Source organism: Leptodactylus fuscus, chromosome 9, assembly GCF_031893055.1.
Source record: "Leptodactylus fuscus isolate aLepFus1 chromosome 9, aLepFus1.hap2, whole genome shotgun sequence".
In the NCBI taxonomy this organism is placed as follows: Eukaryota; Metazoa; Chordata; class Amphibia; order Anura; family Leptodactylidae; genus Leptodactylus; species Leptodactylus fuscus.
Window position 1 is genome coordinate 71,586,770 of NC_134273.1, and position 17,364 is coordinate 71,604,133.

Consider the following 17,364-nt stretch of genomic DNA (forward strand, 5'->3'; position numbering starts at 1 on the left):
GCTCAATGCTAGATAGGTACAAGATGGGCATCACATTCATTCTTAGCTACATCCACGTTGGTCTTCATCCATTGGTGTTGCAAATTTTTGACAAAGTCAATTTATCAATAACTCATCTACTCTTTAATAAGACTTTAACTCTTACCACCAAACGTTTGTAAGAAGTGTCAAAAGTGCTTAGTCAAGGAACATCTAAAGGTTAATCCGGGGGTAATTTTCATATTAAAAAAATGTTAAAGAGATTCAATCACTTGAATCCCATGTTTTCACCCTAACACATAGGAATAGCCTTAAGAAAGGCTATTCTTCTCCTACCTTTGGAAGTGTTCTCCGCATCGCCGTTCCGTAGAAATCCCAGTTTTCTTCGGTATGTAAATGAGTTTTCTCGCAGCACTGGGGGCGGTCCCGAGTGCTCAAACAGCACTGTGGTCGGTCCCCAGTGCTGCGACAAAATTCTCCAGTGCCGACCTCTGTCTTCTTCCGGCATGCCTCCCTGCAATGTCATCTTCCATCGGCTTCTTCTGGATTTAAAATTCGGCCATCGGGCAGAGCTAACTGCACATGTCTGCGGCCATTTTTTGTGGTGCTCACACAATACGCTCAAGTAAGTGGCCACAAGAAAATGTCCACAGATATGCGCGCGCATGCGTAAATTAGAAAACCAGAAGAAGCCAATGGAAGACGACATCATGGGGAGGTGTGCCAGAAGAAGACAGAGGCCGGCACTAGAGAGTTTTCTCGCAGCACTGAGGACACCCCCAGTGCTGTTTGAAAACTGGGGATCGCCCCCAGTGCTGTGAGAAAACTCATTTACATACCGAAGAAACCTGGGATATCTACAGAACGGCGGCACGGAGAAGTCTTCTAAAGATAGGAGGAGAATAGCCTTTCTTAAGGCTATTCCTACATGTTAGGGAGAAAAAATGGGAAAAAAATGAATGAATCCCTTTAAATGTTGGACAAGACAATTGATAAAATGTTTCCAGTCTGTATGGCAGAGACACCGTTCCGAGGAACTTTCAGTGTAAACACATTTCCATCCAAACCACTAGACTGACACACTTCGGCTTCTTTTGTAGCAACGTCCACACATTTACCACGGCATATACCACTAACATATTCCTTTAGAATTTTTGTACCTATTTTCCACATTTTGTAAACGTGCTACCGGTTTCGACATGACTATAATCTTTATATCTCTACATTTATACTCAGAAAATATAACTTTTTCATCTTCTCTATTTTGGTCTGGCAGTGTTATCTATATGTCATACTCTCTCTAGGAACCAATGACCACCGTAGGTCACCATGATGAATATTTTATGACCACCGTAGGTCACCACGATGATTATTTTTACAAACTTTTTCTCAAACCCTGTTTTTATGAGATTATGAAAGAGGAACAATCATGGAAAGTGGTGAGACCTCCAGAACGTATGAAAGTCTCCACTGTTGAGCACCTTTTCTTGAGTATGATGTGCACTCCTAATAATAAGCAGGTCACAGAAGAACTAGCTAACAAAATAAAACAATTATACCATTGTAAGTGAATTACACCCACACTTTGTCAAAGTAAACCGTGAGGACAGATCTGCACAAAATTCTTGTAAGTCAAGTGCGATTAATCCACAATTACAGAGCTGAATGTCGTATTCTGTACAAAGGCAGCCACTACTGTCCTAGCAGAAGAACTCTCAAAAGAACTATATCGTAAAAATGTGCTTGCGCAGATATGCTATCTAGACTCGTGACAAGCACCAACTCCTCGTGTTAGTTTAGAATCTGCAAAAGTAAATATTTTACATTAACGAAAATGTTGCTATTTATTTTTTGCAATTGAAACAATTTCTGAGATTAAGGACCAGAATATTTCAAATTTGGCACATTCATGAAATAAAGTGTCTATGTATCTTCCTCCTTTTTCTTCTCCCGATATTTGCTTTTTTTTTTAAGTAAATTTTGTAAAGTGACTGATTGTATGATGCTTTGATTCCTTCGCGATGGTTTCATAGATTTGCATTGTGCTTTTTGTCCTATTTTTGTCCCATCGGCACAAGTTTGTGATATTTTATTGTCCATGTCCGTATTTTTTTATCCACAGACCATCTGACCATTGGTAATTTTGGCACGTGTAAGATCATTTTCTTCTTTATCTCCAAACTAATAAGAGCACAAGCTTTATCAAAGTTGAATACACTCTAGAAAAAATATCAGTGGAAACATTGCTTATTTTTCTCATTCTTTGTATGTGCGTGTTGGCGATGTTCCTTTGTAGAAGATGTTTCGAGTGCTTTCTGGACTATTACTCCTCTCAGGGATTAAAATGATGTTGCCTTTTCTTCTTAGGGTAGAGTCACGACTTGATGATATAGATACAGTCTCTGAACCGATTTCGCTCCCTTCCACTGGTGTCACTCGTATTGTGGTTATTCCATGAAGAAGGTGATCATTGTCGATGTTGCTTCGCTTTCTTTCGGTAGTGCCGAAAGTGTCTTTTAATGACTCACAACTTTCAGAGTCTCTGTTGAGGTCATTCAACTCATAAGCTTGACGCAAAGTTCCTTTCTCAGGAGCTTTCCATTTCCACGATCCACTACCTTCACCCTCTAAAGGCATTTGGATAATCGGCCTATTATTTTCAGGATGGGCTTCGATCCGGACAATATTTGTTGGTTCATGTTCTGTCAGAGCTTTGTATCTTATTGACCCGGTACAACTGACGGTACTCCCCTCTGAACTTTTTGGACTACCTTGAAGCATCCCTTGCTGTTTTGACATGGCTATGACTTGCATAATCCTTGGTTGACTATTGCTTCGGCAAGCAACACTTTTCTCTGCCACCTTTAGCCACTTTGATCTGGCCGAACTACATTTAGGAGACGCAGTTATGATATTTTCATGAGTTTCTTCGGGAATATGTACTAGTTGAGAGGAACCAGGGCGCGATTGTATAGAAACTCTTGGTCCTCCAGGGATACCAGTATTATTGCAGCCTGGTACACTCCCAGGTTGCAATTTTAGATATGGATTTCCTGGTCCAATATGGTCTCCATTAACACCAACCCTCACAGGCTCAGAGCTTGATCTCATTTCTATTATTCTTTGTGGTGAAAGTCCAGATTCAGTTTCAATGACCTGCAAAGATAATTTACGACTCTCATTTTTAGTCTTCCATTGAGATAAAAGTTGTTTAGATCGGGCAGAGTCCATCGAGGCATGGATAGTTGCATTTCTCCTTGCTGGATCTTCTAATGATGGGGTATGGACTCTGGGCAGAGTATTGCTAAAGGTGACCATGTTCTCTTTGCCCATGGGACTTCGAGGGGTTATAACTTCTACATCTGTACTTGCTCTTTTAATGTTAGTCAAAGAACTTGATTCTCGGTTATTTCTATTTAAGATACTTTCAGAAGGATGGGAAGATATTCCATCACAGCTGCTGCCATTTTTCCCAGGTAATATTCTGCTTGCATCTTGACTTATGTCTGTTAATGATCTTAAAGGTTCCCTAAGTGGAGGAGGAGGCTTCTGTGGAATATTATCTTCACTGGGCTGAAAGTTTCCAACAGCATAAAGGCCCTGGAACATTAAACATTGATACGGTAAAAATTCTTACATCATCTTAAAGGGAATCTTTCACTATATAAAAATATTCTATCATATTCATGTTATAAAGTAGGATTAGTTGAGAAAATTTATAGATAGCTGTATAAGGAAATACCCAGTGTAACTTGTTACTTATTGACCAGAATCCCTTCTCTTTCTGAGCTTATGAGTCCAGTGGGCGGTCCTAACTAGTGATGATTGACAGCTACCTTTGTGTCCATGCTCGTAAAGGAAAGCCTGCCAACTCCTAAGCATTGTAAGAGCAGAGAATGTAATAAATAAGTTACAGGACATACTGAATCTTTTCCCATATCCCCATATTAGGCCTGGTTCACATCTGCGTTGGGTAATCCATTCGGGGAGTCCACACGGGGACCCCCCTGAACGGACCACTGAACCATTGGCAAGCGGTGAGCTTATGAAAACACATGGGCCCCATAGACTGGGGTCCATGTGCTTTCCGTGTGGTGTCTGCACGGAACATGTGGACAGGAAAGTACTTTATGATCTACTTTCCTGTCCGCATGACTCATGCAGAGACCACTGGGAAAGCACATGGACCCCATTATAGTCTATGAGGTCCGTGTGCTTCACTGCTCACTTGCCGATACATTCAATAGTCCGTTTGGGGGGTCTCTATGCGGACTCCTTGAACGGATTACCAAACGCAAATGTGAACCAGTCCTTATACTGTTCTGTCAATTTTTTGTAAACTTTTATCGAGAAGCTAGTATAATCGGTGCACATCTTTCAATAGGACATGAGCACCGATTATGTAAGACATTCATAGGAGGTTAAAGAAAAAGAAAAAATAGCAATAAACAATAGCAAATAATTATGTAACAACTAATAAGTCGTCAAAGCATTGAAGCAATCATCCATACACAATGGCAGAGGAAACACATTCTATTCCTTGTCCTATTATAAAGCCGATAAGGGAGCGGCTGACTCACATGAACTGTTAAAAAATATGGTTATGTGCAGCAGGTGAATCTATAGTCAATATGCTCATTGTCTTCAACGCTTTAACTTCCCCAGTGGCCCCTTAAGATTCTCTAAGTACCATGCCGAGTGTTTAATATGGGTCATCCGGGTATTTATCGCCCACATATAGTGGGTGATAAACCGTTTCGATTTGCAGAAGAAAGAATTGTTTTTAAAGGTCATTCTATGCTCTGCCTGAAGTTTGATACTGTATTATTATACTGATATAATGGCTGCGAGTAGAATAGAAGACCTGGAAAACAATGGCAAATATAGAAATCGTGCAAATGCTATAAGTAATGCTGCAACAATAAACAAAAGATAAAAGTACACAGAGATGATCTATGGTGTATACCAAATACTACTATAAGGCTTGTCCCAAGATACACACATTATATAGCATATCACTTTTCTACAGAATATAGCAAAATCATGTTGTTTTTAAAAGCTGGTCATCTTGTGATATTTGGATAGAGGCAGGTAAGGCTACGTACACAACACGGAGTCTCTCTTGGAGAGTCTGCTGAAAACTGTCGGAGGACAAAAATCAGCATGGAGGATTTTCTTCAGCTTAAAAATGACAGACACCCAACAGACCCCATTATAGTTATTGGGGTCCGACAGGGTCCATGTGTAACCGCTGTTTTAGCACTGCGCAGATGGGAATAAGCCAAGAGGCAAAAATTATATTAAAACTTTACCTTTAATGAGGCATTAAAATCTATATCATATAAAATATACATAACAGGATAGATAAAGGAGGGCAAGGGAGTAATATTGAAGCCCCTTAAAGGCTTCAATATTAGGGACATAATAATATAGAGTTAAATAATTGTGAATTTCTACACTTTATAAATTGTGGTATATTTAAATATGGCGTCCACAATAGCCACAGGGTCTCTGCTCTATTATACAACAGCACTAGCACTAATGCCTGCAATCAGGGTGCACACTGATCACGGGAATTGAGGCCCCTGGCACCGCAGTAGAAGCTGACCATAAAAATGTTCCATTAGTGCCCCCATACAGTAAATCACCCTATTAGTGGCCATCAATGCTACATTAGTGCCTATCACACAGTATAATGCCCCATTAGTGCCTGTCACACAGTATAATGCCCCATTAATTTCTGTCACCCATTGTAATATTCCGTTAGTGCTCGTCACACTGTACAATTCCCCATTAGTGGTTGCCATACAGTATAATGCCCCATTACTGCCCATCACAGAGTATAGTACCCCATTACTGCTTGTCATACAGTATAATGTTCCATTAGTGCCCCCACATGGTATAACGCTAATTATAATGTGTGTAGACACCAATAGGACATTATACTATATGAAGGCCATAATCCTATTGACATTATACTGTTATACTATGTGCAGACCAGTAATAGGGCTTCTTGTGTATGTGCCCTTTGTGAGCAGACTGTTACCTAAGAAGCCCCTTTATCTTACCTCTCATACCAGGTAGTTGCGTTGACCACATTTCTTGATTTTTCTACCGTTAATGTTAAATTAATAAGAATTTTTTTTCCCAAATTTTTCTTGCTTAATCCTGGAGAGTATTTTATAGTCAAATGCATATTATATAGCCCATAACATTGTATATACTTACCAGATAGATAGCTATTCCTCCACCCAGGAGAAAGCCGCTGTAAACATCTATTGGATGATTCTTGTACTGAGTAATACGAGTAAGTCCACATATAATCCCACAAATTATAAAAGAAAACACGAGTAATGGCTTCAGGAGTTTAGAGGAGTCGGTGAGTGTTGCATTGAAATACATCTGTAAAGAAAAGAATGCTAATATTATAATTGTATATTTGTAGGGCGGGATTTACATCACATTACTTGGCCACTGGTAAACCCTTGAAATATTTTATCACTCCCCATGAGATCCTCTACTTTCATTCATGCTGCGTAGAAGATGGGAATAAACTAGACGGATTCTGGATGAAATTTGTTTTATCTTGTAGAGGTCAAGCTAATCTTTGATCAGGCTGAAATAGGTTTATAATAGCATATTGTAAAAGAGGCAACTCTTGTTGCTTTTGGCCAATAGGGAACTCCTACCAATGGCTTAGGGTCAGGTAAAATTGACCTTTCAAGTATGTGGCCATTCTCCATTGGGCCAAGACTTCCAATCACTCAACGACTAATAGAAATTATTGATTGGGAATGGTGGAACTAGAGAAAAAAATTCCACCTGTACAGGAGCAATGGAGCAGCATTTTTGAAGAATGCAATGAGTTGGAGTTGTTGGAGTTGGTGTTGGTCCTCTTTCAACATTGCGGAAACACAACTGTTTTTGTTGCAGATTTTGCTGCATTCTTTGGAGTCAAAGTCAAGAATGGCTACAAGAGGAATGAGACATATATAGGAAGTTCTTATACTTTTGCCTTCTGCTCAATCCACTTCTGGGTTTGGCAAAAAATGCAGCAAAATCTGCAACAAGAAAAGCTGCATTTCTGCAACATGGGGTCCGTGTGTTTTCTGGGCGGTCTCTGCACAAGTCATGCAGAAACAAAAGTACTTCATGAACTACTTTCCTCTCTGCATGACTCGTGTGCACACCACGTGGAAAACACACGTACTCCATTATAGTCTATGGGGTCCGTGTGCTTTCACAAGCTCACCACTTGTCAATGCGTTTGGTATTCCATGTGAACTTCCCGAACAGAATACTGAACGCAGTTGTGAACCAGGCCTCAGTGTATGTACACATATTAATAAGAATTGGTTCTGTTAGGCCCCAGACATCTCACGCTCACCTTGGAATCTCAGAACTTTAGCTGAGATACTATGGATTTGCTAATTTGTTGCTCTTTTATGGAGTAAAGTTTTACTGCATCGCTGTGCAGAATCCCCACTACTGTCCCAGTGTCATGTATGAAATACCGCTTGTATTTTACTATATGGAAATGAGAACATTATCCCTTTATAAGATGCCTCCTGGGATGTGCTAATTGCTTGCTGACTAAATAAAAGTTAATTGTATGCAGTTTTATGTAATTGCTCATTGTTACAATCTATACGGTATATTAATGTCTGATCTTTCCTTCAAGGCAGTTTCCATATTCACAAATATATTTACAAATTTCCATTATTCGCATTATTATAATTTTTAGTATGCACTATGTATTTTGTGAGTAATATTCTAAATATTTAATAAAATCATCATTTAAAGGAAAAAGAGACAGTAATAGAGAGGAGGATGTCAGTCACTGATAGGACCGCCTCCTTGACTTCTCAACATAGAAAGAGCAGAGAGTTCAAAATTTGGAGAAGAACACCCATGCATTTTGCCTTTATTGAGTAGGGCCAAATTCCAAATTCTGCAACAAATTCTGCATCCAATTCCGCACTGAAGTAAAAGGTGTTTTTTTCGCCTTCCATTCTTTCAACGGGAGTTCTCAGATGGAATCCGCCTAAAGAACGAGCAGGACACTTATTTTTTTCTCTAGCTTAGAAAAATCAGCGATTTCCTTTAAAATGAATGAGAGGCAGATTTCAGGTGGAATTTGAGGCAGATTTTGAAGCAGTTTAAGTAAAACTAGGGTATAAGGGAGCAAAATACAAAAAAGCCACACAATAAAGCTACCAAAAAAATGTGATCAAAAATTTGTGGATGATGTGGTCAAGAATGCTTCTGCAAGGGAATTGCAACAGAAGCAATTCCCCAGTAGCTGCTGGTGAATCCTGGAGGTAATGACACAAGTCAGTGAGCCCTAAGCTAAACCTACTATTGTACCTACCTGCTTGCCCACTGCCCTAGGTGGCAGAGGGCATCTGGTCGACAAGCCCTTCCTATATATGTCACAACACTGAATGCAGACAATTCAAACAAAAGGAGATCAGCTAGCCAAGGGTCCGGTAACAGTCAAGCAATGCAGTACAGAATCGTAATCCAAGAGAATAGTCACAAGGGAAGCCAAGGGTCAGAGATCAGTAATACAATAGTAGCAGAAAGAGGTGCTAGCAGAGAAAAAGTCTCAGGGCAGAGTCACAATAGCCATCACGGCTGTGTGGGCTGATGACCTGTATATAGGAAGCCAAAGACCTTCCCTTGGCTTGATTGGAAGACAGGCTGTAAATCACACAGGCAAGGTTAGAATTAACTATTTGATGAACAGAGGGAAACAAGGTGCAGGAGATGGGTGTGGTGGAAATTCAATTACAGAGGATAGGAAATAAGAGCAGTGTTCACACAGTGAAAAAAAAAACTCTAAGCAAAGAATCAAACTGAATTCGCGTCCTGCGCCTTTGCGTGCGAGCAGAGAGTTGTGCAGAGACCTGAACAAGTAGAAACATTACAGCTTCTCCTGCTATAAAGACTGCATGCCACAAGTCCTCCGCATCTTATTTCTTACCGATAGCGTCCATACTTCTTTTAACGTATACTATATGGTCTATCATGTCACGGTGATGGGATAGGATTCAGCAGGTTGGGCTCAGTTGTATTGTTTAGCAGCAGCTTCTATGGGAATAGCTGGTAGACAGGAGCTAGGATAACTGTGCCGTATATTACTTGCCATATATATTTTTTCCAATAGTTGTTATTTGATGTTGGTTCTGGTACATTGCGGGTTAATGTGTAGGAGTGGGCAGAATATGAAGAATTAATTGATGGTTAGGAGCTTTGGCTGCCTGCCTCTCCTGTTTCAGCTGTTCTATCTGTAGGAGGGTAAAAGATGTATTTTCAGCGCCGTTAAAAGCTTGTCGTCGTGTCAATCAATGTCTGATTTTCTATGGCTTCTAAAGTTATCTTATGCAAAATCTGCTGCTTTACAGAACTTGTATGGCAGGTTTAGAATGACTTCCAAGTGACTTGCGTTATTGGTAAAACATTCACACTGCGTTGGTATATTCATTGCATTTAGCCTTTATATACTGTATATATGTGAACAGTTATTGAAGCTGATATGTTTAAAGTAGAGGAAGTGGGAATTGCGTAAGGATCTGATCCACTGTTACAGATGGAATCCAAAAAGTAATCCAAAAATTTCTGCACCTATGACCATGGATGTCAATAAAACATCTTGAATTTTTTTAATTTTTTGCCAATTTTTTCCAACTTCGAAAAAAGACACAGTTCATTTGCTGCTTTATATATTCCACCCTTTGACAGGTCCCATTGAAAGAGCCTACTCTAATGGCGGACAACATTGGCCATGTGGCATTAGGAATGAGTAAAGCTGGATTCAACCCAAAAATTTCGGGTTCACCCGAACACAAGACATGAATTGGTCACCCATTAGACACTATTATTCTCTAGGGACTCCTCAAACCTTCTCAAAATGGAGGCCCACTTATACTCACTTCACTTCTCTGGCATCGTGCGTCCTCTTCAGGCCTGCAGCTGATGTCACACACCTGTCATTGGACCTCAATGGTCACAGTGGGAGTGTTGGCCAGAAGAGGCCTAAAGAGAATGGAGGGAGATCGCCAGATGCTGCAAAGATCCCCAGAGGAGGTGAAGCAAATTGAGTAGGTTTGTTATTTTTGCTCAACTCCCCTAGGCCTCTACCTATTTTACTCTGGGATTTGGGGAGATCCGAGTATATAATAATAGCACTTTCTTTTCTATCTGAATAAGTTCAGTAGGAGGCGAACCAGGAGGGCCAAACCTCACAAATATCAATCGAAATGAATCTCACAAGCTTCGCCCATCTCTATGTGGCACCTATGTACTTCATTTTTTCATGGATTGCTCTATCATATCTGGTTGCATGGACTCAATGCACCCATTGAGGTGAATGGGTTAATAAAATAAATGGGGGATCCACATGGATCCCACATGTTAGTGGTTTACCGTTCCATCACACATGCTTTACCAGTTCCCACCATTTGCAATTTATTAACATTAACATTTGTTACTTGGTAGTCATTCTAAATATCATGACTGACAGATATATGTAGATAACTCTATAACGTACATAAGTCTTATACTCAGAGTCAAGGACTGGATCAGATCTGGTCCTATGAGATCAACAAACCTCAACGTAATCTTTACAGGACGGGATCTAATCCCCTTCTTGGGACTAAATATCGGACTCCTGCATTTAGTAAGTACTCAGCAATTGATTGAAGAAATATTTACTAAATTTGCTTCTAATTAAATTTCTATTAATACAATCGGACCAGAATGGAAAAAATTTACTAGTTTTTATCATAGATATTGGCCCAGAATGACATTACTAAATGGCATTCACCCCATGACTATACTCTATATGTTATATATAAAACAAAAAATATAATTAATACTTAGTAAGACAGTATAACTTTAATACGGGGCACTAAAATTACATTTTAGGCTTAAATGAGTGAAAAAAAATCTACTTACAGAAATGTAAACAGCTGCGAATGCTGCCAGGGTGGCATGTTGAGAGGGGAATGATTTCCTGCCAAAAAAGACAAGCAAAATTATAGTGTATTTGTAAAAGTTCCTTTGGAGACATAACCAATTACGCTTCAACAAGAAAGCTCTAATTAGCTTATATTCGTTACTGAATTTGGTAACATTTTTTAGATGTTCTAAACTAACGTGCATTAACCTTAAAGAAACCATTTATGCAAATGATTTGCTGAACATTGTCGAAATACCAGGTTTTAATTAACCTATTAGGAGGGCATTTGGTAATGGACGCCGCTCTCGCCAGTGCCACTCCTGTATATGAGGACGACTGCTATGGCGGTGCATCCATAAGTATATGTGGCCAACCTGTCATACCAGACACAACTCATGAGCAAAGGTAACCCTATATATATATATATATATATATATATATATATGTATATATATATAAAATCAATTTTTATAGATTTTTTTTTACAAAGGGAATATTCAAGCATATGGAAAAATCAATCTGTTGGCATTCTTTGCTACAAATAACACTTGCTGTTTTCCACTAATGTCCAAATTAACTTTCACATAAAACATCCCGGACAAAAGAAATATTAGGGTGGATTCACAACAGTGCCTAGTCTCTGCATTAGGCAATCCAGCGGGTTTTCGTCTTCTGCCCAAGAAACTGGAGAAGGGACGGAAACCCGGCAATCAGTTTTCAAACCCATTCACTTGAATAGGCTTGCAATGTGACCGCCCGTGAGCGTCTTCCGCCTCTCTGCTGCAAAACCGTTTTTTTTAACCAGACACAAGGTCAGACATGCAGGACCTTGTGTCCGGTTATAAAAAAAAACCGTTTCCCCGCAGAGAGGCGCAAGACACTCAGGGGCGGTCACTTTGCAAACCCATTAAAGTGAATGGGTTTGAAAACTGACTCCTGGGTTTCCGTCCCCTGTCCAGTTTCTCGGGGCAGAAGACGGAAACCCGGTGGATTGCCTAAAGCGCAGACCAGGTATTGGTGCGAACCTTCCCTTAGTGTCAGTGTTCTAAAAAGGTTTGACCCTAGAAGAAAAATATTACAAATGTGTGTGTATTTACTTTACCTTCCAGCGTTTATGATGGCAAGGTCTTGGCCAGAGCAGATGTCCTCTAGCACATATGGATTTTCTTTACAGGATATATTTAGAGAGGTGTAGTTGGGTTTGCAGACTGTCAAGAAATATGGAGTCTGGTAACCGGTAGAGAGTTGGATAATATCAGTAATGAGTGCAGTGGAGCAAAGTCCAAACACATGGACACCTTGGAGAGAGACCAAAGAGAGAGAATTTACTGCGTTACTACAATGCCACTACATTTATTACAAATTCATGAAACACTCATTAAACCATTGAGTTCAATGGAACAAGATGAGTTTGCTATCAGTTGTACATTTTTAAAATCTTCTGTAAAAAATCCTTAAAGGCGTTTTTGCCAAAAACATATCCTTATGTAAAATTATAGCCAGTATAATAAATATTGAAAAAGGAACTTTGTCAGAAACCCAGAATATTTGTCAGAAACCCAGCCATGTTTCCTTATTGTAGCAGGTTACTTCTTAGGGCGGGTTCACATCTGCACCCATGCACGCTTTAAGCAATCCAGCTGGGTTTCCATCTTCTGCCCCGAGAAACTGGACAGGGGACGGAAACCCGGCAGTCAGTTTTCAAACCCATTCAAGTGAATGGGTTTGAAAAGTGAGCCCCCATGAGTAGAGATGAGTGAACACTAAAATGTTCGGGGTTCGAAATCCGATTTGAACAGCCACACACTGTTCGACTGTTCGAACGGGTTTCGAACCCCATTATAGTCTATGGGGGGGGAAATGCTCGTTTCAGGGGTAGGCAACATTCAATCAAATTCTACTTACCAAGTCCATGAGTGAGGGTCGGGCTGGATTCTTCTCCCTGCGCAGCGTCCCCGCGTCCTCTTCCGGCCTTGAATTCACTCTGCTAGGCATCGGGCCAAGGCAGAGGCGACTGCGCGTGCCCGCACTACAAGCGGACATGCGCAGTCGGCTCTGCCCAGGCCCGATGCCTAGCAGAGTGAATTCAAGGCCGGAAGAGGACGCGGGGACGCTGCGCAAGGAGAAGACTTCTAAAGGTAAGAGAAGAACCAGCGTTGATTGGCAATGTATAGCATTCTGCCAATCAACACTGGTTCTGCATTGAATCTTAACTTCGAACAGGTAGTAGTGTTCGATCGAGTACGAGTATTTCGAATACCGTAGTATTCGATCGAACACCTACTCGATCGAGTACTACTCGCTCATCTCTACCCATGAGCGTTTTGTACCTGTCCGTGGCGAAACCGCTTTTTCTTTAATCGGACACAAGTCCTGCATGTCAGACTTTGTGTCCGGTTAAAAAAAATCTGTTTCGCCGCGGACAGGTACAAAACTCATGGGTGCACACTTCTCGAACCCATTCATTTGAATGGGTTTGAAAACTGACTGACGGGTTTCTGTCCCCTGTCCAGTTTCTCGGGGCAGAAGACGGAAACCCAGCTGGATTGCTTAAAGCGCGCACGGGCGCAGATGTGGACCCGCGCTTATGCAGGAATACAAAAGCAGGCAGGGACACTACATGCATGTGAAGATAAGTGAGTATTGGTAAAGAAATCATGGTTTCTGACAAGTGCCAGACCATAGAAAGTTCCTGAATTTATAGTTATATCTACTGGCAACCTATCAAGACCTGCCAACTATATCTAATATGAATTTTTAATATGCTGATCCTTTGTTCTCATAGGATATAAGTCACTGCCAGAGTAGTCCGGCCGCTTACTTCCCTCCTCCAGTTTAGCACACACATGGGCTCAGCATGCATATGGGGAAATCGGGAGAACTTGTGTGCTTGGGTTGAGGAGTTCAATACTGCTGGACACCGGTGAACACTGATAAAACCAAAAAAATATTGAATGGTGGTGAAAGTTTTTTCTGTTTTTGTTTTAATAAAGAAGCGTCCTAGGAGAATAACTACAATTCCTGGGATGTGACAATAATTTGCAGGTCTAATAGCATTGGTTGAGTGTTAAATCCTCCAATGGGGCATGTACAGTATTGTGCAGGAATGTAAAGAACACATAATGATAATATTAATGATCATTTCATTAATAAAGTGCCAACATTTTGTACAATGTCTTGCCAAGTCTAAGTCATTTATTATCTCTGTTCTGTGGTCTTGGGACAGGTTTCGTATAAATCTCTTCTTTATCTTCATTGAATTGCCTGAGTTTCTCATCATGTAACCCAGTAATGATGCAATTTACTCCAGTCCATTGTTCACCTTCGTTTTAATTAAGGTTCATATCTGACACAAGAAAACCCTTAAAACTATTGTATGTGGGGAACAAATGAGGTCAGTGCGTATGTCCTGACCTATATACAGTAAAACCACTCCACATGGGAACAATATACAGTAATTGAAAAATTGCTGTGACACTGAATGTATTAGATTATTAGCAGCACTGCTGAATGCACTGCTTGTTCCTCATACATGCTTCAGAAATATTGCTTGTAAAGCTTGTAAATTGCTAACTAACTAACTAACTAACTAAATTGCTAGCCTAACTCCCTACATTCCAGGATTCACTGGGACAGTCCCAGATGTCGGGTGCTGTCCCTTTGATTTGGTCAGTGGCCATTATGTGACAACTTCAACTCTATCTACATCCTCAGGACAAAGAAAGAGTTGAACATACTGTCAAAACAAAACAGGGAGCCATAGCTTTTTACTTCTCAATTTCCAGGGTTCCACTAATGTTAGTAGCAAGATGTAGTGACGTCATCATTTCTGCATTTCCAAGCCACTGACAGCAGCAAGCAACGATGTCATATTACAGCGGAATGGAGCAAGGTGAGTATTAGTTGTCTGTTTTGTAAAATGACATAAGGGACATCATAATGTGTGGAGAGTTTTGCTATATATGAGCTATAAGGTGGCATTATACTATGTGGGGCACTAAGGGGGTAATTACTATATATTGTGTGGGGGCACTATGGAAACTTTATACTATGAAGGGCTCTATTGGGACATTATGTTGTGTGGGGAACTACGGAAACATTGTACTGTATGGGGGCACTAATGCAGTATTATATTGTGTGGGAGCACTAAAGGGACATTATACCGTGGGGGCAAGACACTGGAGGCAGTAATCTTTGTGAGGTATGGGGGGAATTATACTATGTGGTGGCTCTAATGTATCATTACTAGAGATGAGCGAACAGTAAAATGTTCAAGGTTCGATATTCGTTTCGAGTAGCCCCTCAATATTCGACTACTCAAATCGAATATCGAACCCTATTATACTCTATGGGGGGAAAATGCTCGTTTCAGGGGTAGGCAACATTCGATCAAATTATACTTACCAAGTCCACAAGTGAGGGTCGGGCTGGATCCTCTGAGAAGTCTTCTCCGTGCAGCGTTCCCGCGGCGTCTATCGGCTCTGAATTCACTCTGCCAGGCATCAGGCCTGGGCAGAGCCAACTGCGCATGCGCGCACTACAAGTGGACATGTGCAGTCAGCTCTGCCCAGGCCCGATGCCTGGCAGAGTGAATTCAGAGCCGGCAGATGCCACGGGGAAGCTGCACGGAGAAGACTTCTAAAGGTAGGAGAAGAACCAGCGTTGATTGGCCGACTGTATAGCATTTGGCCAATTAATGCTGGTTCTGCATCAAACTTTTACATTTGAATAGCGAGTGGTACTCGATCGAGTACGAGTATTTTGAATACCCTAGTACTACTCGCTCATCTCTAATCATTACACTTTGGGCACAAAAGGGGCCTTATATTGCATAGGGGATCTTTGCAGACATTATACTTTGTGGTCTGTATTTGGTATCACACAGTATGCCGTGTGAGAGCACTAATGGCGAATTATACAGTATGGGAGCATTATGGGAACATTATACTGTTTGGGAGCAGTAATGGAGCGTTTTGCAGTGAGTGGGTGCAGTAAGGGAACATTATGCTGTATTGGTGGGTACTTGGGGTGAACATAGGGAGGTATGGTCACAGTGTCTCACTGATGATTATGCTTTGACACTGCAATACAAGGACAGTAAATACTAAAGATCTATGAGACTTATGGTCCCAGGACATTATAGTGAGTAGCAATGAGTCTGGGTAGGACAATACACACACAGTCTACAGCACATATCAGAAGGAAAGAGGAGATGATAATGACTAACAAGCAGAGTAAAGTGGACATTTGGGGCTAGCTATCCATTTAGCAAAATGAAAAGTGAGGAAGATAAGTGGATTTGTTTAACATGATTATTCTACGAAACCTCTTCTATCAGAGAATTGAGAAAATGAAAAGACAGAGAGTTTGCAGAAAAGTCATATATATAACAAAACATTGTTGATTGACTCAGGAGTTAGTATTAGCACTGGTGCCCTGCCAATAGAAATTCGATCAAGGGTCACATCTGCATGAATACATCCATAGGAAATATATGCACTGTAGATTTTCCACTGTGGAATTGCTGGTAGTAAATTCACAGCATTTACATTCACAGTTTAGCATGCACATGCATCAGAACCCAACGCAAGCAGCACGTTTCCCTCCGCATGTTTTGTGCTGACCCCGAGTAGAAACCACATGGACCCCATTATAGTCTATGGGGTCTGCAGGTTTTGCTAAGGTAACCGCTTTCTTATGTAGATTAGGTTTCCATTTACAGGGTCCCGGAACAGAAACCCATGCGCAGATGTGAACCGGGCCTTAGTCTGCATCAGGTAATGACGCAAATGGTGACAACTTCTGTACAACACTGAGAATTATTTTGGCTCCATATGAGCCCTGAGAAATAAAGAAATACAGTAAATTTTACCAAACTAATTAATCCTAAGGTCCTGTCATCTTATTAGGTTTAGGATTCATAACACGATTCCTAGTTATTAAAGATGGTTTACAACCAAATTCCAATAATATCAGGTGGTTTTCAGAAGGTACCAATATTTTATAGCTCACCTTCCCTAGCCCTTCCCATTCCGTTCTAATGTTGTCTGGATATCCTTCTGGTCTCTACTTTCGTTTCTTCTCAATACACAGTAAATGTTACCCGACCAATCACTGGTTGCAGAGGTGACCTCTCTTAGTCAGCGACTGTATAACAAAAATAATGCCCTCCTGACTGTACTGATCCATAGACTGGTAACGGGGGGGCGTTCTTCACAGCTCAGCGTCATGGCTTAAGGATGAGTACTGTCAGGGGGGCGTTCCTTACAGCACTGCTAAACTGTCAGGAACGCCCTTCTGACAGCGGGCAGAGATCGGTGCCGAAACTAATAGCACCAATTTTTCCACCCCTGGGGCACAGAATGGGAAAGTCGACAGTTTGCTGAATTCAGCTCACTGTCAGCTTTGTAGCAGTATATGAA

At 40.9% G+C, this 17,364-nt stretch overlaps 1 protein-coding gene across 1 annotated transcript in view; it reads right to left on the reverse strand.

Moving 5' to 3' along the window:
* Nucleotides 1-1,822: 1,822 nt before the first annotated feature.
* PLPPR4 (phospholipid phosphatase related 4) overlaps nt 1,823-17,364 on the reverse strand; it is a 56,507-nt gene continuing 40,965 nt past the window's right edge. The window contains exons 4-7 of the mRNA XM_075286560.1: nt 12,045-12,240; nt 10,939-10,996; nt 6,208-6,381; nt 1,823-3,579 (exon numbers count right to left, since the gene is read on the reverse strand). Of these exons, the coding sequence (XP_075142661.1) occupies nt 2,236-3,579; nt 6,208-6,381; nt 10,939-10,996; nt 12,045-12,240 (1,772 nt within the window). The 3' untranslated portion in view covers nt 1,823-2,235. The remainder of the gene's footprint in view (nt 3,580-6,207; nt 6,382-10,938; nt 10,997-12,044; nt 12,241-17,364) is intronic.